At 57.0% G+C, this 26,042-nt stretch overlaps 1 protein-coding gene across 15 annotated transcripts; it reads right to left on the bottom strand.

Moving 5' to 3' along the window:
• Positions 1-249: 249 nt before the first annotated feature.
• On the bottom strand, positions 250-24,005 carry SLC35E2B (solute carrier family 35 member E2B). 15 transcript variants are annotated; one of them, XM_082404651.1, is made up of 10 exons: positions 22,129-22,399; positions 19,480-19,717; positions 16,661-16,860; positions 11,250-11,652; positions 11,028-11,163; positions 10,694-10,821; positions 8,940-9,060; positions 7,509-7,562; positions 7,143-7,215; positions 250-4,329 (listed from the first exon to the last, which is right to left on the bottom strand). In XM_082404651.1, exons 4-10 carry the CDS (start codon positions 11,569-11,571, stop codon positions 3,436-3,438), a joined length of 1,728 nt encoding a protein of 575 aa, XP_082260777.1. In that variant the 5' UTR covers positions 11,572-11,652; positions 16,661-16,860; positions 19,480-19,717; positions 22,129-22,399; the 3' UTR covers positions 250-3,435. The 15 variants fall into 15 exon arrangements, with proteins under 15 accessions (XP_082260777.1, XP_082260775.1, XP_082260780.1 ...); XM_082404649.1 differs by lacking the exons at positions 19,480-19,717; positions 22,129-22,399 and adding an exon at positions 22,623-24,005; XM_082404654.1 differs by lacking the exon at positions 16,661-16,860.
• Positions 24,006-26,042: the final 2,037 nt, after the last annotated feature.

Here is a 26,042-nt window from a genome sequence, read left to right as displayed (position 1 = left end):
GAAAATGTAGAAAAATGCGACAGGAAATTGGGGCACAGAAAGGGCGGTGGAATTGGAATTCTTTCTCTTCCCGGAAAGAAATGTTTACTTTCTGTATCCAAGCGCTTGTTTTGCTTCCTGAGTTTTTGGTGACGGGAAAAAACCATTTATTTTACTCCCTTCACGCTGAAAAGGGGTGAAGGCAATAAGAACCCACCCTTGTTCATTTCAGTAGCGCGAACGCTGGGGAGTTACACAAGGAAGAAAAAGTACACGCTGAACATTTATTTTACTTTTGCATAACAAGAGTCCTAGATAGTTGCTACCATGGTGGCTTAATTTAGACAAAAATAACCAGGGGGCATCCACAGGATTCACTGTACAGCATCCATGTATTACCATAGCAGAATTAACAGTGACAATTATTTAACCACCATTTTCTAGAAAGAATTCATCTAATCACATAAATACTGAAATAGGTGAAATACAAAACACTATAGACATTTTGCACAATGTACTTTTAGTTCTCCGCAGTTTTGTTTGGTATAAAGCACATATAATTTGGTTCTGATATAGACAATTACTGATATAATTTTCAAGTTTTTCAGTGTGGGAAAGTCACTCTCACTGTGGCCCTCTGCAACGTGGTGCCCACAACACTGCCCTGGGCGGGTGCAGACACTACTCACACATCTGCAGTCTAGAAATAGCACATCAGCTGAATGCCAGTTTTCCTCTGATGAAAACTGGGGGAAAAAACCCAAAAAAAACCAAAGACTTTGCCAATTAGAACAGTTTCCAACTCAGTTTGGACATCTAGGCATGGAGCCAGTGGCCATCAAACTCAGAATCTCAGCCCTCAGGAGAAGAGGAGGAGATACGACAGAGACAGCAAACTGGAAGGTTTTGCACCCTGAGCTGCAGGGCGAGTAAGCCAAGCGATGGTCAGCACGACCTCATGACTCTGCTCTCGGCTCCTCAGCCGGGATAGAGAAATAGGCAGACTCTTCAGGGGAGCTGGGACGTTCTTATTTATAAACTAAGAAAACAAAGAGGTCCCAACCAGGGCATGTACGTGTTTTGGAAAAGAACAGAGCCCTGAGCACAATGTTGGTCAAAGGCAAAAAGAGAGGAGAGTTTCTACCTGTAATAACATCCTTGTTTAATTTTTCCAACCCAGGGGAACAGTGAAAATACTTTCAGGCATCAGGAAGCACAGCCCCTGGACAGATGTAAAAAGACATGTTGCATTTCTTTGATCCCCTCTGGCCCGTCTATAAATGACCATCCATGGGACAGTCAGCGCCGCACAGGAGGGAAAGCCCACCAGTTTGGGGAAAGTATTTCAAGGGCCGGTGACGAGCACGGCTCCATGTGGATGATATTCCTCATGCAGCAATTTTTTACTGTTTGATTCACAAATTAAAGACACATTTTGGATTGTGCAAGAGTATTCTCAGCTTTCCAAGGCAGATGATTTTAATGCTGATATGCAGGAAATTATGACTATCAGAATTCTTTTTTAAAAAAGCCTTTTTTATGCCACTCAGTAGTGGAAATTTCCTTGAAAGCCAGAGATCTCTACATCTCTAAGTATCAATGTAAGTAAGCAGATGACCAGATTCAGAAGCCTGGTTCAAGCGTTTGTTTACAAAGGCACGGACAACGACCAAAGACACAGGAGGAATGGACCCAATGTAACACTCGACACCCAGTGTCAACACTGGTACGAGCACGCCTGCAATGGTTCAGTGAAAAGAACATCCTAAAAAACTACTAAACAAAGTTAATTTAAAAACGTGTCTGTACGGTTATTAAACAAATGCCATTGCCAGGCTGTGGGTTTTGACTCTCGGCGCAGGGCTGTCCCGGAAACGCCCAACATGTGGACGACTTAGGGGTGGAGATGCAGACAGAATGCAGCTGCAGCACATGTTTTGTGGTCTCCCACCCGGGATGAGGAGAAGTCTCAAAAGCAGCTTTGCTAGAAATTGCCTCATTTACTAATAATTTAGGAAAATCTTTCTTGGTCCTAATATCTTAGAAAATCAAAACAGGATGAGAGTGGAGGGAGGGGCACGTCCACGGGAGGCAGGGACCCAGGTCCCTAACAACACTCGGACACAGGCGGCTGGCACCTGACCACACTCAGATGACAGTCTGCCGTGGGCGACCACAGATGTGCCCCTTCTGTTCACGTCTCACCATCAGCCGTGGGCACAGTGGCCACAGTCTGAGCGCAGAGGCAGCAGCCCCAGGGAAACGGTGCTTTCTCTCTGGTCCTCACAGATCAATGCACCAGCCGGCCACCCCAGCTACCGCCAAAGAATCCTCTTTAGTTTTGTTTTGGGGGGAAGCAGAAAAAGAGGAAAGGGATAAAACCTGGGAAAGTCACACGAGCAACCCCTGCACAGTGAAGGTGCGTGTGACCCGCCGTCCTCTGGAGCAGGAGGTCAGCTTCGTAAAAAGGTTGTTTGTAGTTTAAAAGGCCTCATTTTAATCCATCATCATTACAAGCTTTTTAAAGTTAGCAGAACTTAATGAGATGTAGTTATTGCTCTTTGTTTCCAAGAGATTTGCTCTCCAGGAGGGGCTATTTTATATTTTCCAGTTGAGAAGCCAACTGGAAAACCAGAGAAGCAATCAGGGAGCCCAGGCCCCGAACAGCTGGGACTGTTGCCTGAGACTCAGGGAACGATTTGTGCCTTCGGGTGGCTCTGTCCGCAGGCTGGCTGGAGATGGCCGGGTGGCCAGCCTGCGGCCCCGAGTAGGGCTGCACCCGACAAGCCCCAGAGCTCGAGCCTGGTGGGAGGGAGGGGGCTGCATCCCGATCAGAAATCCCAACAGGCTGCGAGGCAAGGGGTGAAGCGAGGGGTGGAGCCTCAGCCCACCACAGGCCTCAAACACCTGGCCGTCCGTCTGTCTGCTCTGGAGGAGGAGGGCCGGCCCGGGCCGCGGGTCTGACTGTGGTTTACCTGGCATACACGATGCGTTCCAGAAGCCACCTATGCCTGTGTTTCCTTTTAAAAACCTACACTGTCATTTTAAACGCAGCATAACAAAAACTGTACTGTCATTTTAAACGCACTGTCATTTTAAACGCAGCATAACAAAAACTGTAAATATTCCACACTCGTCCTGCTCATCATTCACGAGGGAAAATCCTCAAAGCCTCGTTGATGAGACAAGGCAAGGCTCCTGACCAGCTGAGTGGGGACGCGTGCTCCCCGGGGGCGCTCCGAACAGCCTGCCTCTCAACCAGGGGAGCAGAAGGGACAGGAGCCCCCTCCCTGAGCCAAACACCGCGGGGCGCTGCCCGCAGCCTCGGGCTGGAAACCACGGGGCCTCTGGGGACGCCCCGGCCGCAGGTGAGGGCTGGACCTTCAGGAGGCGAGAAGCTCAGCGCAGCAGGCACGGAAAGGGGTGGGGCCGCCTTCGCTCTGCGAGTGACCTTCCCTAAGTGGTGCTGATGCGGGCAGCTCCGCCTCGGGCGGGAGGCAGGGAGGCCGGGAGGCCGGGGCCGGACACTCCATCCTCAGGAGCAGGGAACCCCGGTCTCTGCACCCCAGCTGTCCCCTCTCCGCTCTGTGCCCCGATGCCGTGGCCTCCGTGTCCGGGCAGTGGGGCAGCCTGTCTGAGCCCAGCGGACAGACTCCCTGACGGCCGAGGAGCCGGACGTACCTCCGGTGGCCGCCGATGGCTGGCGTGGGGAAGCGGGTTCTCTCCGCCGGCTACAAGCGGGGAGGGCGGCCGCTGGCTTCGCAGCTGTCCCCAGCGGTCGTCAGCCACAGAGGAGTCGGGGCCTGGCCTGGCTGCAGGGGTGCGCAGAGGCCGCCGGGAGGAGGGTCTCGCGTGGCTCGGCAACGGCTCAGTGGCAGCTGTGGTCTGTGCCCCAGGGGCTGACGTCTGGGAGCCCGATTCGAGCTCCCCCAGCTCCGACCGAACGTCCCAGAAAAGAGCGGGAAAGGCTGCCCACCCGCACCTCCCACACCCGGACCGTGACCCGTGGAGCCGGAGGCCCCACGCCTGCCGTCCAGGGAGCGGGAGAGGCGAAGGGGGTGCCCCGCTGGCGAGGAGGGGCGTGGTGCGCGGCGCCCCTGAGGCTGCGGGGCTCAGTGGCGTGGCTGGGGGTCCGGGGGGAGCAGCGGCTCCGGGCTGCCGTCCGGGGACTGGCTGGTGGCCGCAGCCAGGCTCTGCATGGCCTCCCGCTGCTGCTGCTTGGCCTTGTTGTAGAGCAGGACTCCGGCTGTCACCAGCACGGTGCCCACGGCTGACAGGCTGGTGACCCTGTTGCCGAAAACGATGACGCTGAGCCAGATGGACAGGGCGTGCTTGACGGTGCTGGCGACACTGCGGGAGAGGACAGCGGGGAGGTCGGCGGGGGCCGAAGGCGTCGCCGCTAACCCCACTCTTTCGTGCTGGGGTCCTTCCTACTAGGAAAAAGGTCACCGAGAAGTAGCGACACTTCCAACAAAAAGCCGAGTCCCATCTTCACACTCAGCATTTTGCCTTATTTTGCTTGGTCCTTTTTTTGACGGAAATATTTCTAAGTAAATTATAGACATCATGACATTTGATCCCTCAGTGCTGCAGCGTGCTCTCCACAGAACGAGGGAGGTTCCTCTGAGAGCACCTGAGAGAACCGATCATTAGGGAGAGGATCTGGGAAGTGACACAGCCCTGCTCCGCCACTGCTGGGACCTCATGAAGATAAAGTGAACACGACAGGGCTTGTCTCCTGGGCTGCCACTGCGGACAACTTAAACTTAATTTTTGTACTTTTCTACCTAAAGTTATTTTCTTTAAAAAGAACTGGTTTGGGGACCGTCCTCGTGGCCCAGTGGTTAAGACTCCGCACTTCCAATGCAGGGGGCCCAGGTTTGATCCCTGGTCGGGGAACTAGATCCCATATCCCGTACAGCAGCCAAAAAAAATTTTTTTAATAAAATAAAAAGAACTGGTCTTCTGTTTTCTGCCTTTTTTTGAACCGTCACTAACAATCACTGAAAAACAAAGTTTCAGGGGTATGTGGATATAATTCCTGGTCCTAAATGGAAACAGGACCGTATGACAGACTGTGACAGCGAGAGCTTCAGGAGACCTCAGCAATCAATCTGCCCTCGAGGGCCCTGCAGGCAGCTCCCCTCCGGGACTCGGGCAGAGGGCACGTGCACCCCAGGAGGCCCAAGGGCAGCGACGCACCTGCTGCCATCACTTCTGGGTACAATCCCGCTCTCCAGTGACAGTTCTGAAGTTAAAGGACAAAGGCCCGTCGGCCCCTACGACACCGTGACGGGCAGGCCCGCTGACAGCACTGCATGGATTTCCAGGCCTGCTGGCAACCTCGGCCGATTCCTTTCTATTTGTTACTGAAAAGGCTCCGGTGTCAAATCACGCTTTCGCTAAGTCAGCCCACTGAGAGAGAAGAAGCCTGTGAGACCTGAGCTCAGTGCTAAGTTACCAGCAGGGAGCCGATGGTCACGTGTGGCTGCTCAAGTGTGAACTGATTAAAGTTAGAGAAATGTCAGACGTTGGTTCCTCGTGGCACCTGGCACGCCGCAGGCGCTCAGGAGCACACGTGGCCTGCGGCTCCCACCCCGGGCGGCCCAGAAGCGGGACAATCCGTCGTCCCGGGAGATTCCACGGACAGTGCTGTTTCGGGCAGAAGTACACTCACACGACTCCAAGGGTTTCTGCTTCTGCACAGAATCCCAGTGCGGATTCCCCTAAAGATCTGCTTCCCAGACTTTCCTGTTCACGTTTCAAACGGCACCAATACAGAACGGCCTAGTAATTACGACCCGTGACCACAGCGATCGCTACATTTGTGATTCCACAACCACGAACACCTCTTATAAAACGTCCAGATGGCAAGCGTTCCCCTCTGCACGTGACCTGGAGGCACTTCATCTCTTGGGAGGTGCGGTCCTTACCTGAAGGTCACGGGGGAGATCCTCCCCATGAGGGCGTAGGCCGTGACGCTCTGCAGGTGGAACAGGACGCCGTCCGCCAGCAGCAGCAGCAGCACGTCCTGGCTGTAGCGGAAGCTCCTCCCGCTCCTCCCGATCACCGGCAAGTCCTGCACCAGAGCCAGAGGGACGCCCGCGGTGCTGACACCCAGACCCCAGCCCAGGGTCCAGCCACACGCTGGAGCCCGGCCGTAGGACAGGACAGCCCAGTTCCACTTGTGTTAAAAAGAGAGGTCTGCGTAGACGCGCACCTGTGCTTCTGTAGGACTGACGGGATCCCACGACACGCGTGAGCACAGGAGCGTGTTTGTGCCCACGCAGACACGTCTGGGAAGCAGCTCCACTTGGAGCGGGCCTGGGAGGGGCTGGGGGACATACTGCTCTCTGTTTCATAAGCTTCTGCCCTGGGCCTTGTTCAACGGTGGTCACGATGTTTTTAAATAACAGTAGTAATAAAAAACAAGTGCTGGGGGGCTTCCCTGGTGGCGCAGTGGTTAAGAATCCGCCTGCCAATGCAGGGGACACGGGTTCGAGCCCTGGTCCGGGAAGATCCCACATGCCGCAGAGCAACTAAGCCCATGAGCCACAACTACTGAGCCTGTGCTCTAGAGCCCACAAGCCACAGCTACTGAGCCCATGCGCCACAACTACTGAGCCCACATGCTGCAACTACTGAGCCCGCACGCCTAGAGCCCGTGCTCCGCAACAAGAGAAGCCACCGCAATGAGAAGCCCCCGCACCGCAACGAAGAGTAGCCCCTGCTCGCCGCAACTAGAGAAAGCCCGCGCGCAGCAACAAAGACCCAACACAGCCAAAAATAAATAAACAAACAAATAAATTAAAAAAAAAAAAACAAGTGCAGGAATTCCCTGGCGGTCCAGTGGTTAAAACTCGGCACTTTCACTGCCGTGGCCTGGGTTCAATCCCTGGTCGGGAAACTAAGATCCCACAAGCCCTAAGGTGCGGCCAAAAAACAACAACAAAAAAGTGCACCTAAAAACCCTCAAAGCAAAGTTTCCGGGAACCGCTCGCTGCAGCTTGGCCCCCGTGGGCACCGGACCCACACAGGACCCTCATGGGTTTGCTTCGCTCAGTCCCCCCCACCCCCCTGGGCGCGTGGCAGCCTCTGCGTGCTCAGCACGCCCGGCGCCCGGGGCTCGCCCCGACCTGGGAAGGCGCCAGCACCGGACTCACCATGAAGAAGATCCAGGCCGGGACGAGCATGGCCACGGCTGCCGCGCTGGTGTAGAACTGCAGCTCCGCGGCCCTGCGGGGACAGGCGCCTGATCCTCTCCCCGCCTCGCCCCCGCCCTCGCCCTCCGCGGAGCCAGGGTGTCCCAGTTTATTTATTTCCTCCCAGATGATACGGACGGCCGGGCCTGACAGGCGACCCACCAGCCACGGGACGGTGACAGGCAGCCTCAAACGAGCCGCCCAAGGGGCAGTTGGAAGCAGGTGGGGTTTTCTCCCAAGTTTCAACAAGGTTCTTTTAAAGGCACCATGAAACGGGAGGGGTCAGGGCACCGGGTGGTCTGGTCTCCATGGAGCAGTGACACTTACGAGAACCTATATTTGTCCCCGCTGAGGAGCTTTTTGGAGAAAACGTTCTGCAAACTAGAACAAAGGAAAGAAGAGGTTACGAGAGGTCAGATGGCACCTCACACGGTTGAAGTGCCACGTCCTCCGGAAACAGGGACACACGGTAGCTCCTTGGGGATGGCCCTGGCGTCTGCTGTGAGCCGTGCTGAGCTGCCCCTTTCACAGATGGGTAACCTGAGGTCTCGGAGGCTGAGAACGTGCCTGAGGTTACCCAGCTCTGCTCGGCAGCGGCCACGGGACAGACAGTGTGAGCACGGGAAGATCCTGGGGAAAAAACAGAGACAAAACTGCTGGCCGGGGGGCTTCCCTGGTGGCGCAGTGGTTGAGAATCTGCCTGCTAATGCAGGGGACACGGGTTCGAGCCCTGGTCTGGGAAGATCCCACATGCCGCGGAGCAACTGGGCCCGTGAGCCACAACTACTGAAGCCTGCGCATCTGGAGCCTGTGCCCCGCAACGGGAGGGACCGCGATAGTGAGAGGCCCGCGCACCGCGATGAAGAGTGGTCCCTGCACCACGATAAAGAGTGGCCCCCGCTTGCCGCAACTAGAGAAAGCCCTCGCACGAAACAAAGAACCAACACAGCTAAAAATAAATAAATAAATAAATAAAGTAGCTATTAAAAAAAAAGAGATAGCCTGTGCAAGGGCGGGGATGGGGTGGGTAGGGCCAGCTCTCCAAGCACCGAGCAGAAGGGGAGAAATGAAAAAAAAACACAAACTGCTGGCCGGGAAGGCCTGCCCCATGGGAAGACCAGACAGCGTCCAGCTTCCCTGGAACCAGAGGGCCCAGCACTCTGAAGAACGACACTGCTCCCTGGACACCGGGCGCACAGAAGCTCTGGCCAAGGGGACCTAAACCAGAGCAACGAGCCCGCTGCAGAGGTTTACAGGCCCTGCGCCCCTCCTAGGGGTTTACGCCGCAGGCCAGTCAGAAACCTAGAGGGAGACTCGTGTGAAGATGTTTCCTGCAGATTTAAGTCATGAGGTCTGGAGCGTCTGCAGGTGAGCGAGGAGGCTTCTGGAGACCATCCTGCGCTCGGAGTTAACAGGCGAGATGCAAACTATGACGTGAGCTGGACTGTGTTTCTGGGAAAGGCTGAAGGAAACACAGCAAAGTGTGAGAAATGAAATTTCTCATTTTTCATTTGTACTCAGCTGTATTCTTCAAAGCCTCCAGACGGGCCTGTTTTTCTTCGGAAGTAACGGCAACAAGAAACCCTCGGATACCGCGTTGCTGCTCTTGCCTCTCTTCTCTCGGAAGCGGTGACGCTGAGAGCAGGCCGTGCACAGGTGCCAGCGAGACGGCTCAGCCACCACTGGGGCGTGACACCCGTCCCCCCTCCGGCGGGACACGGAACCCCACGCGGCACGGGACGCGCCCATCGGACTCACCAGTCCATGATGTTGGTGGACAAGGCGGCCGAAAACCCCAAGAAGTTGAAGCTCATCTCGGTGGCCGTGCACAGCGCCAGGCCGCCCATGACAGGGATGAGCGAGAGGTTGACCAGCAGCCCTGCGGAGCGACAGCACACAGGGGCCGGGCTGCAGTGCCTCGCAGTGGGCCGGGCTACCCCCCGCCCCGCCCCAGGAGTGCTCTGCACGCGGACTTTGTTCGAGTCTTCTCGCTGGAGGGAAAATATAGCACATGCCTCCCGTCACCCACTCCAGAGCCAGGCGCCAGGGACATGACAGCCAGAGCCAGCAGCTCCAAGTCCTGCTCCCTGCACCCCACCCCCCGACCCCGAAGCCTCATCTGCAAAACGAGTAGGGTGAAGGGTGGTCTCCAGGGAAGGCTGGGAGAGGAGGGAGGCCCCAGACCCTCAGGGTGTCCAGCGCTCCTGCCTTGGTTCTGAAATCTAACCCACAGCCTTGCCGTGAAGGTAAAAGGCGAAGTCCATTCGGTGCAACAGAAAATCACGTCATTTTGCACACAGGGCATCCAGCCTCATGTGGTACCTCTGCTTTGATTTCAGACACTGCATTTCATTTATCTTGAAATTCAAAGCAGACGAGGGGACAAGCCTCTCGTGTTCCGCAAAAAGGAGCAGAGGTGCAGCCCTCAGATGACCGTAGCCCCCGCCCCCGCCGAGGACAGCGCTGTCCACACAGCAAACCCACAGGCCCGTGTGGCCTGAGGCCGAGAGCGTCGGCATGGGAGGAGGCCTCTGCTGGATGGCGGACCTCACACAGGGGCCACGGCTGGGAGGCCATCCAGGGGGCAGGCGCCTTCGTGGACTCGGGGCTCTGCCGGGGGTGCCCCACAGGGGGTCACTCCTCTGGGGACCCCAAACCTTGGGGTCCCTCAAGTCCTGGCACCTTCCTCATTCTCCAACGCCTCCCCAACAGACTTCTTTTTGCTAAATTTTATCAAGATTTCCCAACTGTTCTCAGCAAGACAGCTGGTTTTCTACACACGTATCCGCCACAGCTGGAAAAGTGTGACGTTTTTAAGGCCTTGAGATAAATCCCTTCTGCGTGGTTAAGCTTGATGTGCAGACAGGCTGTCTCCTGCCGAGTATGATCTCAGGAATTGCTTTTACACTTTGACTCGATTCTGTTTTACCGTCACCTAAGCGTTTGTGCGGCTCCAAGGGCACGTCTGCGAGAAGCCCGGCTGCGTCCTGTCCGCCTTCATCCTCCTCTCTCCCGGAGGCAGGTGCCGCCTTGTTTTACCTTTGTGTCATTTTCCCAGTTGAAGCAAACACGTGTCTCCCTCTGTGAGCGACCCCCACCCCCGGGGTCAAACACGACGTGTCATGTCCACGAGTCTGCACTCTGCTTGTCTTCACGGAACCACACTCTCTAAACGGTTGGCGGGAAAGTCAGGGACGTGCGTGCAGCTGGCAGCGCGTGCCCGCAGCCCAGGTTGGAGATTTGTAACAAGTCCCCTCTGCTGAGCTTCGGAGAGCCACAGTGGAGGGCAGGAGGGGGTGCGGAGGAGGGGCCAGGGTGCCTGGCAGATTCCTGGGATGGGCAATGGCACCGAGGTTACCTGCCTGTCACTCCTTCACCCAGCTCCTACCATCCCCGGCCTCTGAGGCTAAGAAACAACCAGGAGGGAAGTGGAGGGAGCTGAGCTCCAGGGTGACGTGGGTGGGAGCGGCCCCCGGAGGAGCTGGCAGGCCCGGGCGCTGGGGGCTGCTCACCGGTGTGCTCCCCCAGGACGGTCCGGGACAGGATCACAGTGAAGATGGGGGCCGAGCTCTTCACCGTCTCAGCAAAGGACACCGCCACATTTTTCAGGCTGACCAGACCCAAAACCACTGTTGCAAACCTAAGACAGTCAACAGCGTCACAGGGATGAGTTGGCGCATCTGCAGCCACGGGGCAGACCTGGTAGGAGCCCAGAGGGTGCGCACGTCTGCCCCGCCCCCGCCCGGCCCCCTCCCTCCCAGGATTACCTGATGGTAACAATCAGCGGGGGAAGGTGTTTTACGTGTAAAAAACTCAGACCCTCAACCAGAAACGTTAGCTGCTTACCTCATGAGACCCACGAACAACATGGTCATGATGAAGTTGGGAGGGTAAGAAAGCCGGGTTTTGTGCTGATACAAACAGCAGGGAACAAATATTTTGACACAGCCGATGAGCGTGGTTGACAGCATCTGCACGGCCCCTGGAGGAGGAGACGGGGGGCGCCAGCTAAGCAGAGGGGCTCCGCCCGCCGGGAGCCCCATCCCACCGCCAGCGCCCGCCGGGTACCTAGCATGCTGGGCTCCCCTTCCAGCAGGGACAGGATGTGCTTGTTGAGAAACAGGGTGCAGAAGCTGAAGAAGAACCAGAGTGTGAGGTAGATGAGGGCGCGGGCACCCCACACGCCCAGGTCCGCCTCGATGACAGTCGTCTCGGTGACGGTGACCGTGAGCACCTGCTCGTCGGGGCCACCTTCGCTCTGGCCAAACGCGATCTTCTCACTCCGGTGGCCGAACACGGGGCCCCAGGCCAGGAGCGGCCGTCCCCCCGGCTTCTCACCGGGGCCCGGAGCCAGCTCTGCCAGGGCCGCGGGCTTAGCGGATGCCGACATCTCAGGGGCGGCGGGCAGCGCAGGGCAGGGACGCGGGGACGGAGGCAGCGGCCATGTGGGCGGCACTGGGCGGGGCGCGGGCTGGAGTGGGAAGGAAAGGACGGCGTTGCGTGAGCGGCTAAGGTCCTGCCGAGTTTAATCACCCACTTAGAGTAACTTCAAGACGCAAACTCGGGGTCCTGGCCTTGTTTCCAGCCCCAAAGGAGCGGGCGCCCCGACGGCTCGGACTTCTTTTCCAATAAATTTCTGAGACCAAAGGCTTTACCGGCCTCCGTTCCCTCCCCACACACCTGACCCTCCAGCCAATCCCGGCCCGAACTCCTTCTACAGTACCTGCCAACCCCCGCCTCTTCCAGCCTCGCCCCACCCCCGGGGCGCCCCGCACCCCCCAAGCGGCCGGCCCAGCCTCGAGCTGATCCTCCAGGCTGCCCTCCCGCAGCTCGGCTGAGGCCTGGGGTCTCCGCCCCCACCCCGGAAGTTGTCACAAGTGCTCCGCACCTTCCCACCCACCCTGGGACCAACCAGAGCCGCCAAGGAAGGGGCCCCCTCGCCCCGAGCTCCTCCCACCAGGCTGGCTCTCCCACGCCCTCACCCGACTTCTTAATATTTCATCCAGTGTTTTGAGGTGTCCTTTGTGGGAGGGTTGACCTGCCCCATCAGAGACTCTGAGTTTCTGTCCCTCCATCGGGTTTCGAGTTCCAACCCTTGCGTTCTTCGCGTTCTATTTGCTACCGTTTCAAACTGGCCCGTTTCTCTCAACTTTCGATTCCTTCTTTGCATCGTCTCTTTCACGGTCTAACCGTTCATCACCCAAGCCCTGACAGTACGACCCTCAGCCTCTCAGCGGGTCAGCTGCCGCTGGCTCGAGGGGGCTGTCCGCGTGCGCAGATCCTGGGCCGGGGGACCTCCTCCTGGGCTTGAGGGCGGGCCTTGGAGCGGGCGTGGGGACCACCTCAGCAGGTGCCCAGGAGAGGGTGCTGCTCCCTCAGCAGACCCACACCTGCTTGGCGCTCAGGCCTGCGGCCACGACTTCTCAAGAGAGACCCCTCACTCCCTAAGATCACAGGCAAAGTCCAACCCGGTGTCCCCCGTTTGCTGGTGGGTGAGTGCTTCAAGTTCTGGCCCTTCTTTTTTTTTAATTTATTTTTTTGGCCACACTGCACAGCTTGTGGGATCTTAGTTCCCCGACCAGGGATTGAACCCGTGCCCTTGGTGGTGAAAGCGCCGAGTCCTAACCACTGGACCGCCGGGGAAGTCCCAGTGACGACCACCTGCCCAGCTCAGGAGCCCTGGCCACCCCTCCCCAGTGACACCAAACCGGAGTTCCCAGCCCCCTGCCCCCGCCTCTAGGCAGCCAAGCTGGCTGCCTACGTCCTCGTCCCTCCGATGCTGACATTCGGGGGGCGCTGACATTCGGGGGGCGCCCGTCGTGCTTTACCTTAACTTCCAGGCATGCGTGACCCAGACGGACTTGTGACTCCCCGACCGCACCTGAAGCCAGGCTCCCGGCTGAGCTGCCCCCCGGCTCCCTGTGTCCACCCAGTGCTGTCGGTCACCCCACAAGCTCAGCAGCACCAGCTCCCAGGGGGCCCCCAAGCCTGACATGCACCCCGACCCTCGGGACACCAGGGCAGCTCCCCAAACGCACCCCAGACTACGACGGATGCACGTAGCCTGCCCGTGGGCCCCCACTGCCCCCGCAATACACACGAGCCCTTTGAGCCCTCTGGGCACTGACGGGGCCAGATCTCCGCTAACGCCCTGTCCCCCTTCCTCTTCCCAGCCCGGTCCCGCCGTCCTCTCTGGGCCACACCCTGCTGGGAGCTGTACCTCCGTGGGCTGGACCGGCCGTGGCCCAGCGGGGGTGTGAGGAGCCCGTGCTGCCCCCCAGCTGGGAACAGCGGCCCAGCCGCGGGCGGACGGAAAACACAGGAACAAAGCCCGTGCGTGGCTCGGGGTCCCCGAGAGCAGAGAGGTGGCGCCCCACCCTCGGGCCCCTGGCTGACCCCGTCTGGATGCCCAGCCCTGCAACCGGGCCCCCCCAGGACACAGCTCCCACCGGCCGCGGGGGCTCTGCCTCTCAAGGGAGCCCCCGTCAGGCCTCTCTCTTCAGGGACCCTGACCCGGGGTTTGTCACACAAGCCCCGCCGCCACCACTGAGGCTCCAAAACCGAACCTGTTTGTGAGGTGATGCTCCAGAAGCCCCCCGGGGAGGGTCCCATCGCCTTTCCTCTCTCTCGGCACAAAACGAGGCTGGAGGCAAGGTGCAGGCGCTTCCCCCCACGCTCTCCACTCGGTTTCCGTCTGGGAAACTCACAGCTTCCCGGGCAGCACCGCCAGCCGGGCCTCCGCCTCCTTCTCTGCAGCTCAAGGAGCTCCAGCCGGACGCCGGAGCTCCGCCGCCGAGTCCCGAGGCCCGGGGCGCCCGCTCTCCTTCCTCAACAAGAAGCTGCTTTGAAACAAAGACGGGTCCGTGCAGTTCCACAGCCGCCGCTCACCTGGTGACGGTGCAGTATTTCACTGGATGAACAAGCCACAAGGGACTCATCCCCACTGCTGACCACACCGGGCCCCGGGCCGTCCGCCACGTCCGTCCTGTGCGGGTCGTTCCTCGCGTTTCTGCTGGGTCTCCGCCCAGGGGGCACCCACGACCCCCGAGGTCATCGTGCTGGGCTATACTCTCACCCGCCCTGGAGGTTCTGCCCCGTCTGCCCCGAGGGTGGAGGGTGTTGGAAGCCTCTGAAGAAGCAGAATCCATCACACACACCCCCGCCCAATCAGCACACGAGGCTCCAGCGCCTCCGACTGTCCCAGGCCGAAAGCAGGTGGCAGCACAGATGCAAACAGATTCAGACCGTAACGGTGGGGATGGGACCTTTCAGGAGTCACCGCAAGTGACAGGGAACAACGTAAGAAAGAGTCAGCAGAGCCCATGGCCGGGGTGGCATGGGGACAGAGCGTCCGTCAGATGGGGTCAACGCGGCACTTTTTTGCCAGCAGCAAAACAAAAGCCAAACAGAACCTACGCACCTGTCGACAGGGACGCAGATGGCAGCGGGTGGGGACGGACGCCCCCAGCGGGCAGAGGGAAGCCACACACGGGCGACGGGCAAACCTTACAGCCGTCGGAAGTGCTGAGGCCGAGTCGCGGAAGGAGACACACGACACAGCGCCACCAGCAGCACTTAGGTGTGTCCAGACACGACGTGTCATTAGAAATAAAAGCACAAAAAGTGCTGTTAAGAGCAAAGAACTGGGAACTCAAGCTGGGGGTGGGTGGGCCTGGGACGGGGGACGCAAGCGGGCAAGCGTGGCAGGCATCGCGCTGTTTGCTAGGCTGTTCCGAAAGCTGAGGATTTATACATGAAAAAGAGCCAGCCAGCACCTGGGGAGACAGATGCCTGTTCAGACCAGAGCCTCCCTGACCGGCTGCCCTTGGTGACCTGGTCTCACGTGGCGCCAGGAGCTTTCTGTGTCCTGCCGCAGGTTCCGGACTGGAAGGCAGCAGGCGCTCCGTCACAGACCAGCACTACTGTCCACTGCGTCCAGAGCAGTGCCCAGGGAGCCCAGGACGGATGCTCAGGCTCCCTCCAGCGCGTGACCTCTTCCTGACCATCGACACCCCACAAGCAGCCCACCCAGCCTGGTGACCGAGGACGCGACAGCCAAGGGACAGGCAAACCCCCCGCTTTCACGTGCAGCAGGAGGGGTCGGCAACCTCCGTGTGTGTAGCTTCCGGAAGGAGTCCAAATGCCTCTGGAGTCAGAACAAGGGCTTTGAATGTCTTAAAAAATGAAATCACGGGAATTCCCTGGCGGTCCAGTGGTTGGGACTCGGCACTTTCACTGCAGTGGCCCGGGGTTCAATCCCTGGTCGGGGAACTAAGATCCCACAAGCCACGTGGCCCAGCCCCAAAACAAACAAACAAACAAATGAAATCAACTTCGGAATGGATGGTCCTGTCTTGTTCCTTCTTGACAAGACTCACTAAGTCATACCAGGATTCCTAGTTGTTTGCTTGCTTTTGCTTTGTCAGGCGATGGGGGTCTGAGGCCTGGAGGGCTCCTCCAGAGGCTCCGGGGGTGGGGCTGGGGGGCTGGAATAAGGAGCGGCCACTACAGAGAAGCAGCCGAGACCAGGCAGGGAACGAGGCCCCTGGGCTGTGACGGAGGCCGAGGCGGCAGGGAAAGCAGAGACCCGGGCGGGTGGCCCTCCAGGCCGGACGCCAGAAGACCCTTCTCTGGGGAATTCAACGGGCACAGGATAGACCTTGAAGACAGAAATCAGGGCCCCAAGGACAGGCCTTGACAGAGAAAGCAGCTGAGCAGCCCCGAGCTTCTGGTCACCCTTCAGTGCCCTGGGAGCTGAGCCAAGGCAGGAGACGGGGCAGGGGGAGCCGAGCGCCCACCGCAAGCAGGACGTGCTGCTTTAGAAGTCACCAGAACAGGGTCCCTGGGGATCAAGACCAGGGTGGCAGAAGTGGAAATCTCACCAGGGGCCCCGGGCTCCCAAGAAGATCCGACTCAGGACAGGACTTGACGTGGAGGCTCCGAAGACCCCCAGAAGCACACAGGGGGCTCGAGGTGGCGGGCATCAAGGATGCAGCCACCAAGGTGACCTGGGGTCCTGCTTCTGGACACAGCCCACAAGGGCCAAAGAGGCCCCAGCCACGGCCCGGCCACCAGAAGGAGAGGCAAGGCGCCCTGGAGAAAAGCTTCCACGACTCAGCCTGAGGACAGGTGAGGATCAAAGATCAGAGCCCACCTGGCCGGCAGGCTGCCAGTGGGGGAGGAGCAGCCTCCTGGCTGCTCCAGGAGGGACAGATGGACAGGATGCAGTCGTGCAGACAAACAGACGAAGAAACTGTCAGGAATAAATCAGCGGGATGAAAAAATGGCAAGTCTAGGGAGGAAACGTCCCACTGCTGAATGAAACTACGGTGTCCTCCGACTATTTCCCTGCAAGGTGTTAACTGGTGACCCGGGTCAATCACAACTTTACCCCCCCGAGAAACGAGTGGACGCCCCTCCATGGAGCCACCAAAGTGGGAACCACCAGGAATGAGACAGAGACACCATGTCTCCCTGACCTGAGGCGCTGAACCCAGCACCGCTGCAGTTTCCCTGCCACAAGTGCAGGTCTGATGGTGAGAAAATGCAGGTGTCGAAAGCCGAGGAGAGGAGGATGGACGGCAGAGGCTGAGCACCAGGCCAGGGGCTGCGGATCATTACAGCGTCCACAACGCACAGATCCTGCCAACGCCACGCACCTTTTCAACGTTCACACCCTCTGGAACCAAAAATGATCAAATCAATAACATCTCTAAACCCAAAAATCTCTAACGTGCAATACAGACAGAACTACCCAGACCAAACCACAGCTCGGGTGAGTGACATCATCCCACTGAAGAGCGAAGGACAGGAAGCCAGCCAGTAACCGTGCCGGCGGCGCTGAGAACACACGCAGGCGCCAGACGACACCCCAGGCAGGCGCTGGGCCCGGGGCGGCTTCGCGGAGTCTGGGTGGGAGCTCGAGGTGGGGCAGACAAGGGTGTGCGCTGCGCAGAAGGAGGGGTGGCCGCAGGGGCAGGTGGGGCCGCAGGACGCCTGTGCACGCCGCTGCCCCCTCCCCCCGGGGAGGCCTGGAGGCAGGGACGCCCCCAGCAGCACAGCCGGCTCCTAAGCCTCATTCTCTGCTGGGCCGAACCAGCCTCCTTGGAGGAACCGCTGATTCCAGGGCTGGGGCAGGAGCTGGGCCAGAAGGAGAGGGAGGGCTCCTAGGGCGACGGGGACTCATCAGAAGGACACAGGGGCCAGCATGAGGGATGCAGTTTGAGAGAGAAAGTAAATAATAGCAAAGGGTTAGAAGCCACGCATCCACCATGATCACTAAACGGGGAAAGGAGAAAGCTCTTCCTTCTGGTACAAAGTCAGATGACTGATGCAATTAGAAAATCTCCATTTGGTGACCATGCCCATGATCACACTAACAATCGACTCAGGCTGGGTGAAAGTTTAGAAATAACAGAATATTTAGTCTCAAAGTGTATCCCTACAAGGTACGTGTTAATTACAAAGGGCACTCGACGGAGGTACAAACGGGAGAAGACAGGAAACTTCCTTGAAGAAGGAGGAGAAAGGGGAGGCGCCTATCCAGATAGGAGGATTCCAGGTCACGTGCTGTATCGGCACAGAAACAAGTAAACAAATTGGAACGGAGGCCCAGAGACTCCGCACAAGCAGAATTCTGATCCAAGACAGAGCGGGGTTGTGGCTCGTTGGAGAAGGGAGGCCACTGTCGCTGATACTAGGATGGCCGTTATCCACACCAGAGAAAAGAAACTGGACCCTGATCTCACAATTCTAGACAAATAAGAACAATTAGCAACATCCACAGAGCACTTCCTAGGAACCAGGTAGGGTCTGACCGAGCATTTCACACATATTAACTCAATGAATCTTCACAGCAACCCTTGCGGAGGGACGCTGTCACCCGTGTGAGACACATGAAGTGGGGAAACGGCCTCTGGCCACAGTTCGGGGCTTGAGCCTGGGCAGCCTGGCTGTGCAACGCAGCTGTGTAAACCCTCACGTTTAGAGGAGAATGTAAGAGAATATCTTCCTGATCCTGGTATAGGAAAAGAGTGTCTTTTTTTTTTCTGGCCGCACCACACAGCTTGCGGGATCTTAGTTCCCCGACCAGGGATTGAACCCGGGCCCCAGCAGTGAAAGTGCCGAGTCCTGACCACTGGACCGCCAGCGAATTCCTGGAAAAGAGTATCTTAAACCAATCCCCAAAAGCAATCTCCATAAAAGAAAATATAAATAAAACAGACTATGTTGGCTAAACTAAGAGCTTTTGTGCCATCAAAACGCACTCTAACGTACTGTAACATTAACACACTAAATGACAAAGCGACAACCTGGAGGAGACAGTTATGACGTGACAAAGGAGAGGGAACGAATTCCTACAACTTAATAGGAAATGTGGGCAAAAACACCAGCGCCGGAGAGCGTTTCCAAACGGCCGATAAGCACGAGAGAGGATGCGTATCAGCTCTCCAGCGCCGTGTGACGCGGCACCACACACCGGGCAGCGCAGAGCAACGACACACCTACGACCCCGCAAACTTCTGTGGTTGGGACTCTGGCAGCAGCTGTGCTGGGCAGTTGGCCATCACGATGGCCGAGGCCTCACCCGAAGGCCGGGGCGCCTGCTTCCAAGCCCACACGCGCAGCTCCCGGCCAGCTGTTGGGGGAAGACCCCTCCGCGGGGCCGCCAGCAGTGGGCACCTGGCCCGCATTGGAACGAGCTGGCGGCTGAGAGAAAGTGCCCGAGGAGGCCCGAGTCTTTTTGTAACCTCGTCCCCTTCTCGTTTGCTGGTTTGCTGTTCGGCGCTCATTAGAAGGCCGGCCTCGAGGGGAGGGGCTACAGAGGGTGAGAATGCGGGGAGGCAGGGTCACGTCCGACCACGGGGGTCAACCTCACCAGCGGTCAGGGAGCTGGACACACCACCCACCCCCACTGCCAAAAACCATCAGGTCTAACAACACCCAGAGCTGCTGGAAGGTGTGGATCCAGAGGCCCCCAGACACGGCTACGGGGCGGCTGGTACGAGCACTTGCGGAAATGGTGTGGCAGCCTCTTGCGAGCTACGCACCTGCGCACGCTACACATCAGCACTTCCTATCTCGAGGTTCCCCCAGAGAAGTCCTGCGAGAGCGTCCAGAGCTGGACTGCCCATCACGACGGCTGGGAAGCGCGACCGTCCACCCGTCGGAGAATGAACGTGTGCTGTGGACTTGGCCCAGGAGTGAGGACGAGAAACGCCCGGCAATAGCCACGGCTGACGGCCGGCCAGGTCCTCTCTGCCCGGATGGTGGGCGAGCACGTGACAGCAGCACTTACCACTGGTCACCGGCCACAGCGCCGATCCTGAGCAGAAGCCCCACGCGGCTGTGCTGGGCATCGCACGTGGAGGCCGGGAGCAGCCGGGGGTCAGCGGCCCAGAGCCCAGCAGGTCCGGCTCACCCAGCCCCGCCGAGACCCCAGCTGCCCTCCCCAGCTCCGGCTCGTGTTTCCACCGCCCATTCTACTTTCTCAGCCCCCGTGACTCAAGGTGTCTCCACGAGAAGCAATCCTCATCCTGCGAAAGACCGAAGGTCAGCGGCCCCAATCCGACAACGAAAAACTGACCCCACCTTCCAGGTCGGCCTGGAAACAGGGCAGACCGGGCTGAACGCAGGGCTTGTGGGGCACTGCTCCCCACCCAGGCCCCTGGTGACAAAGGTCTGATATATCACCCTCTCAGATTATAGCACAACTAACAAGAACTGAAACGTAGCCTTTTCCACCCGGCACGGAGTAGGGGGCTCACGAGGCCAGGGTTGACTCTTAACTTTACTCCTGCCCAGAGCTGTCCTCAGAAGAAGGTGCACACGTGGGACTGAAAGGAAACCAGGTCAGCGACACGTAGCAAGAAGCACACCTGTGACACCTCTGTCACGTGCAGGCGCTGAGTCCCCTCCCACGGCTGAATAGCCCAGCCTCCGCCAGCCCTGCAGCGAGGGCTCACGACCCGCGGGGAGGGTGCCTGGCTCTGAAACGGCGGGGGGGGGGGCCAGGACCACCATGGCACATTCGCCACCAAAGGGAAGTTTGCGTGGAGGTTAGTGAAAATAAAGATGTCAACTTTCCCATCCAATTCTGCAGACCCTTAAATTCTAGGGCCTGTCAGCCTGAGGTCAAGAGTCCCTGTTCTCCAACAAACAACTCAAGATGTTCTCAAATGCCTGGTGAGGAAATCTAGGTTGGTTCAAATTGTCAGCAGGGCAGTTTAGATAAGATGTATTGAAAGTCTACAAATTTTATACACTAATTCAGAAATTCCACCTCTAGGGATTTATCCTAAAGAAATAATCCAACAAAGGCCCAAGACTGTACATACAAGGATGTTCAAAAGCTTTGTTTTTAAGACTGAGAAGCTGACACTAGCAAAGTGTCAGATAAGAAATCTGTAACAAACCCTGTCACATAATGGGACACTGTAGCCCTGCAAGTTTTGACAAAAATAGATTTGTCATAGATTAAGTGAGAGCAGAGTTACAAGCCCTCTGCACAGTATGTTCCCGTTTAAAAAGTACAAATGGTTCAGAAGAACACAGGCGAAGTTACCAACTGTGGTCAGCTCTGGGAGCCGAATCTCAGGTCCTCCAAATTTTTTTTTGCATTTTGGCTCCTCTTCATTTTCTAATTTATGTGCACTGAAAATGGATTTCTTAACAACAAGGACCTGTATATAGCACAGGGAACTACAATCAATATCTTGTAATAACCTGTAATGGAATGGAAAAGAATCTGAAAAAGAATGTGTGTGTATATGTATAACTGAATCACTGTGCTGTACACCAGAAACTAACACAACATTGTAAATCAACTGTACTTCAATTAAAAAAAAAACTGTAAAAATAAAGTGGACTTCTTTAATGTAAAAACTTTCCTATTCCCTCCCTTAATGTTCCTTTTCATGCTGTTTAATATTGTTTTATTCTGCTTTACAATGTTACTTACAAGTTTAAAGATTTTTGGTAAAGTACATTGCACTCTACTAAAAAACAAAGAACTTTAAGCCACGAAACAAAGAGTCTGCCTCTAAATAGTTGTGTTTTTTTTTTCCTCTTTTTTTTACAGCAGCGGTAGGTGAGCAAGGTCCTCAAGGCTTCAGAAGATGAGCTTGGGGCGGTGGGGCGGGGGCACTGCCTGGACCCCACAGGCCCCGTAAAACCTGCTACAGGAAAGTCACCGGAGGACTACAGTGAAGGCTTAGCTCTGGGCCTGACTGGGAGTTTCCCACCCCAATTTACAAAGTAACAGTCCGCTAGGACCAGCGCCCGGCAGGATGTTAGTTATTATATAATTTCCAGTTTTCTAAAATCCTGCGTAGAAAGACACCAACTGCAATGAATTTGCGGGCGATCGCGCCCTTTGGTTCCGGATTGGACGGAGCATCTTTACCCGGTTCTTTCGGAAGCGGTTGCACCTGCCGCTCCGAGGCCATGCCCACCTCGGGGGTGCATCGGTGGGGGGGGGGCTAAAACGCAAGGACCCCCGGCCCTATGTCGCCCCTCCCGCCTCTGACAGCCCACCCCCACGACACGGGCGCGGCTCCCCCCACCCGCTCCGGAGACCCCCAAGCCCCGCCACACCCGTGCCCCGCCGCCCCGCCTCAGGCGCCGTGCGGACCCGGGACGGGAACTCGGCGCCGGCCGTGGAGGCCTGGGATCCGAGCGGACGCCTGCGAGGCGGGGCGGGAACTCCATGTGGTCGTCGCTGAAGGAGCGGACCGGTCGTGAAGGCGCGAGGGACGGTGCCCCTCGGCGGCGTCGGACGCCCGGGCGCGCGCGTGCCAAGGCCCTGGGGTGGCCCAGCGGCCGCGCCCGCAGAGGGTCCGAGGGCCGGGGAAGGGAGGCGGCTGGTGGGGGGGGACTTCGGCCCAGACGCAAAGGGCGATCCCCGCAGGCGACCCACCCCGCCACCTTAATTCTGCGCTTCACCCACCGAGAAGCCCCCGGGCCAGACGCCGCGCGGGCCCCGCAGCCTCGGGGACGTGCACCGGGCCCCGGAGCCGCATCCGGGCGGGGTTTCCGCGCGCCGGGTCGGAGGACGCGGTCACCCGGGGCCCCTCCGCCCCCGCCTCCACACGGCGACCCGCCCACGTCCCGGCGACGGCGGCTCCCCGCGCGAAATCCTGCGGGTCGGGCCCGGTGGGCGGGCCCCAAACAGACACCCCCCCCCACCCCGGTCCCTGCGGGCGGTGGGGCGGGGACGGGGGCGGGGCGAAGCGGGGCGGAAGTGCCACTACCGGCCCCGGAAGCCATGAGCTGGAAGTGACGCGTCAGAAGCCCGCCACAGCTCCCCGCTGTCCCGCGGACTCGTTCCGCAGTGTCCTGAGCGTCTGGGCTTCTCGGCCGCCGCTGCTGAGCCGGTGGAGGGGCCGCGCTGCTAGGCGATTCCCCCCCGCTGTCGTCCCCTTGGCACCCTCTTGGCCGTACCACTTCAGCCCAGGCGGGGGTGGTTATGCTGGGTGACGGCGACCCCCATGGTCAGCCCCTTGGCACCCTTCGGGCCGTACCACCTCAGCCCAGTCGGGGATGGTGCTGCTGGGCGATCCCCGTGGTCATCCCCTTGGCACTCTCCGGGCCGTTCCACTTCAGCCCAGTCGGGGGTGGGGCGAAGGCGACCCCCGCAGCCTTGGTACCTTCCGGGCCGTACCACCTCGGCTGGCGCCCCTCGCGGTTTTCCCCCTTGGCACCTTCCGGGCTGTACCACCTCCGCCCAGATGGGGGGCGATGGCGCCCCCTCGCGGTATCCTCTGGCGTACCACTTTAGCCCAGACGGCGACCCCCGCCGTCCTCCCCTTGGTACCTTCCGGGCCGTACCACCGCGGCCCAGGAGGGGCGGCCAGTTCGTGGACCTATAAGCCCCTCAGGGGCCACCCTCCGAGTTTTCGTTTCAAGGGACAGAAATTCCAGCCTCAACACGCCTCCTTTAGAAGAGGAAAGACAGAGGGAGTGTCTGTCTTCCCAGCATCCTAGCATCGGAGGAGCTCTAGGGGTACCTGGACCCCGAGGCCACGCTCCTGGCGAGGGCGCTGATTGGCCAAGCTGTGGGGAGCTCTGCCTGGGGGCGTGACCTCGGCCCAGGTGAGCGGCGGGCTGCAGGTGTGATCATCCTGCAGCGGGGCACCTGCCCAGACCGGTTCTCCTCCCCGCTTACTTTTTAACATAATTTTCAGGAGCAAGGGTACAGCTAATGGGCTCTTTTTTGGTATTTTTGTATATGTATCTCTTCCTGCTTCTCTTTCAACTACAGATTCACATATTACCTGTCTTTCTGTGGTGATTTAATTATCGGGAGAGAGGAAATCTCAGAATGTTAGTGTTAATTGTTTTCTTTTTTAAATTGAAGTATAGTTGGTGTGCAATATCATATGTTACAGGTGTGCAATATAATGATTCACAATTTTTAAAGGTTATGCTCCATTTATAGTTCCTATAAAATATAGCCTATATTCCCTGTGTTGTGCAATATGTCCTTGTAGCTTATTTTATTTTTAATTTTTAATTTTTTAATTTAATTTAATTTTTTTATAGAGCAGGATCTTATTAGTTATCCATTTTATACATATTAGTGTATATATGTCAATCCCAACCTCCCAACTCATCACACCACCCCCCCGCCCCTTTCCCCCCTTGGTGTCCATGTGTTTGTTCTCCACATCTCTGTCTCAATTTCTGCCCTGCAAACCAGTTCATCTGTACCATTTTTCTAGGTTCCACATATATGCGTTAATATACGATATTTGTTTTTCTCTTTGTGACTTACTTCACTCTGTATGACAGTCTCTAGATCCATCCACGTCCCAGCAGATGACCCAATTTCATTCCTTTTTATGGCTGAGTAATATTCCATTGTATATGTGTACCACATCTTCTTTATCCATTCGTCTGTCGATGGGCATTTAGGTTGCTTCCATGACCTGACTATTGTAAATAGTGCTGCAATGAACATTGGGGTGCATGTGTCTTTTTGAATTATGGTTTTCTCTAGGTATATGCCCAGGAGTGGGATTGCTGGGTCATATGGTAATTTTATTTTTAGTTTTTTAAGGAACCTCCATACTGTTCTCAATAGTGGCTGTATCAATTTACATTCCCATCAACAGTGCAAGAGGATTCCCTTTTCTCCACACCCTCTCCAGCATTTGGTGTTTGTAGATTTTCTGATGATGCCCATTCTAACTGGTGTGAGGTGATATTTTCAGGAGCAAGGGTACAGCTAATGGGCTCTTAAAGCCTACTTTTTGGTCAAACTTTCACATATTTTTCTTCACATTATTTTAATAATTTTATTTTTTATTTTTATTATTATTATTTTTTTTAATTTTTGGCTGCGTTGGGTCTTCGTTGCTGCACGCAGGCTTTCTCTAGTTGCGGCGAGCAGGGGCTACTCTTCGTTGTGGTGCGCGGGCTTCTCATTGCAGTGGCTTCTCTTGTGCGTGGGCTTCAGCAGTTGTGTCTCACGGGCTCTAGAGTGCAGGCTCAGTAGTTGTGGTGCACGGGCTTAGTTGCTCCGCGGCATGTGGGATCTTCCCGGACCAGGGCTCGAACCCACGTCCCCTGCATTGGCAGGCGGATTCTTAACCACTGCACCACTAGGGAAGTCCCTCTTCACATTATTTTAAAATTAATAACATTTTTCCTTTAGATCTTGGCCAGAGGGTCAGTCAGTTAATTAACAGTGGTGTCTGCCCACCCCTGGGCGCGCACAGGCGGGGCTGGGGCCGCGAGCTGCAGTGCAGTGAGTTACTTGTGGTGATCAGTGAGTTACTTGTAGTCAAGTAATTTCAAAACGAAATGTATAAAAAGTATCAAAAACTTTATAGCACGGCTTCCCTGATGGCACAGTGGTTAAGAATCCACCTTCCAATGCAGGGGACATGGGTTCAAACCCTGGTCCGGGAAGATCCCACATGCCGCGGAGCAACTAAGCCCGTGCACCACAGCTACTGAGCCTGCGCTCTAGAGCCCGCGAGCCACAGCTACTGAAGCTTGCGCGCCTAGAGCCCATGCTTCGCAACAAGAGAAGCCACTGCAATGAGAAGCCCGCGCACCCCAATGAAGAGTATCCCCCGCTCGCTGCAGCTAGAGAAAGCCCACGCGCAGCAACGAAGACCCAATGCAGCCAAAAATAAATACATAAAATAAATAAATTAAAAAAAAAACTTTTATAGCAGAATCTTTCTTACATTTTATCTGAGACAGTGCGTTTTAACAATTCTGAAATGATGTCAGGGGAACCTAGGCGCCTTCCCCTCCTGGACCAGGCACCCCAGCATGGAGGACAGTTTGACCCAGGCCTCCAGCCACTGCCCGAGGAAGCCTTTGCTCCATGGTCACACTCCCAGAGTTTGTATCCTGCCCCTTTTTCTTTGTCCTGTTAACAGTTGTTCACCGAAAACAATAAAACAGCCAGTTATTTTACCAGCAAAACGGGTTGGTTTGGCAGCAGCAAAGAAGTGAAGTTCAGGACAGGCAGCTATGGTGAACCACAAGCAAGTCTGGTGAAGCAGAGGAGAAGGGCAAGTTGTTATAAACAGTCTACTGGAGGAACTGGGAGGCATGTGGTGGCTTTTCATTGGCTGAGAGGCCGCCAGGCGGGGGGACATCGTCCTTCCTCCTGCTGGTGGCAGTGAAGTATCTGCTTCTGGCCGCAGATGCAAGGGACTCTCCGCCTGCTGGGATCTGTGTTGAGGCCCAGGGACACCTGCCTGAGAGCTTCCCCTTCTGGCCTCCCGACTGCATTTTAGTTGAGGTTCCCCTTTGTTAATTTTCACATAATTCTTCTCTAAACACCGCAGGAGACACTGCTGCAGGTAGCGAGTCGTTTCACCGCTGGGCTGTGTCTGACTT

Source organism: Balaenoptera borealis (genome assembly GCF_965194805.1).
Source record: "Balaenoptera borealis genome assembly, chromosome: 1".
Lineage (NCBI taxonomy): Eukaryota > Metazoa > Chordata > Mammalia > Artiodactyla > Balaenopteridae > Balaenoptera > Balaenoptera borealis.
This window is presented reverse-complemented; position numbering and strand designations above follow the sequence as displayed.

Coding starts and splice junctions, on each gene's coding strand:
- SLC35E2B (XM_082404640.1), bottom strand. CDS start 12,256: ATGGAGGGACAGAAACTCAGAGTCTCTGATGGGGCAGGTCAACCCTCC. Junction 11,164..11,249: donor AGGGGAGCCCAGCATGCTAG/GTACCCGGCGGG, acceptor CTCCTCCTCCAG/GGGCCGTGCAGATGCTGTCA. Junction 9,061..10,693: donor CGTCCTGGGGGAGCACACCG/GTGAGCAGCCCC, acceptor GTCGCTCCGCAG/GGCTGCTGGTCAACCTCTCG.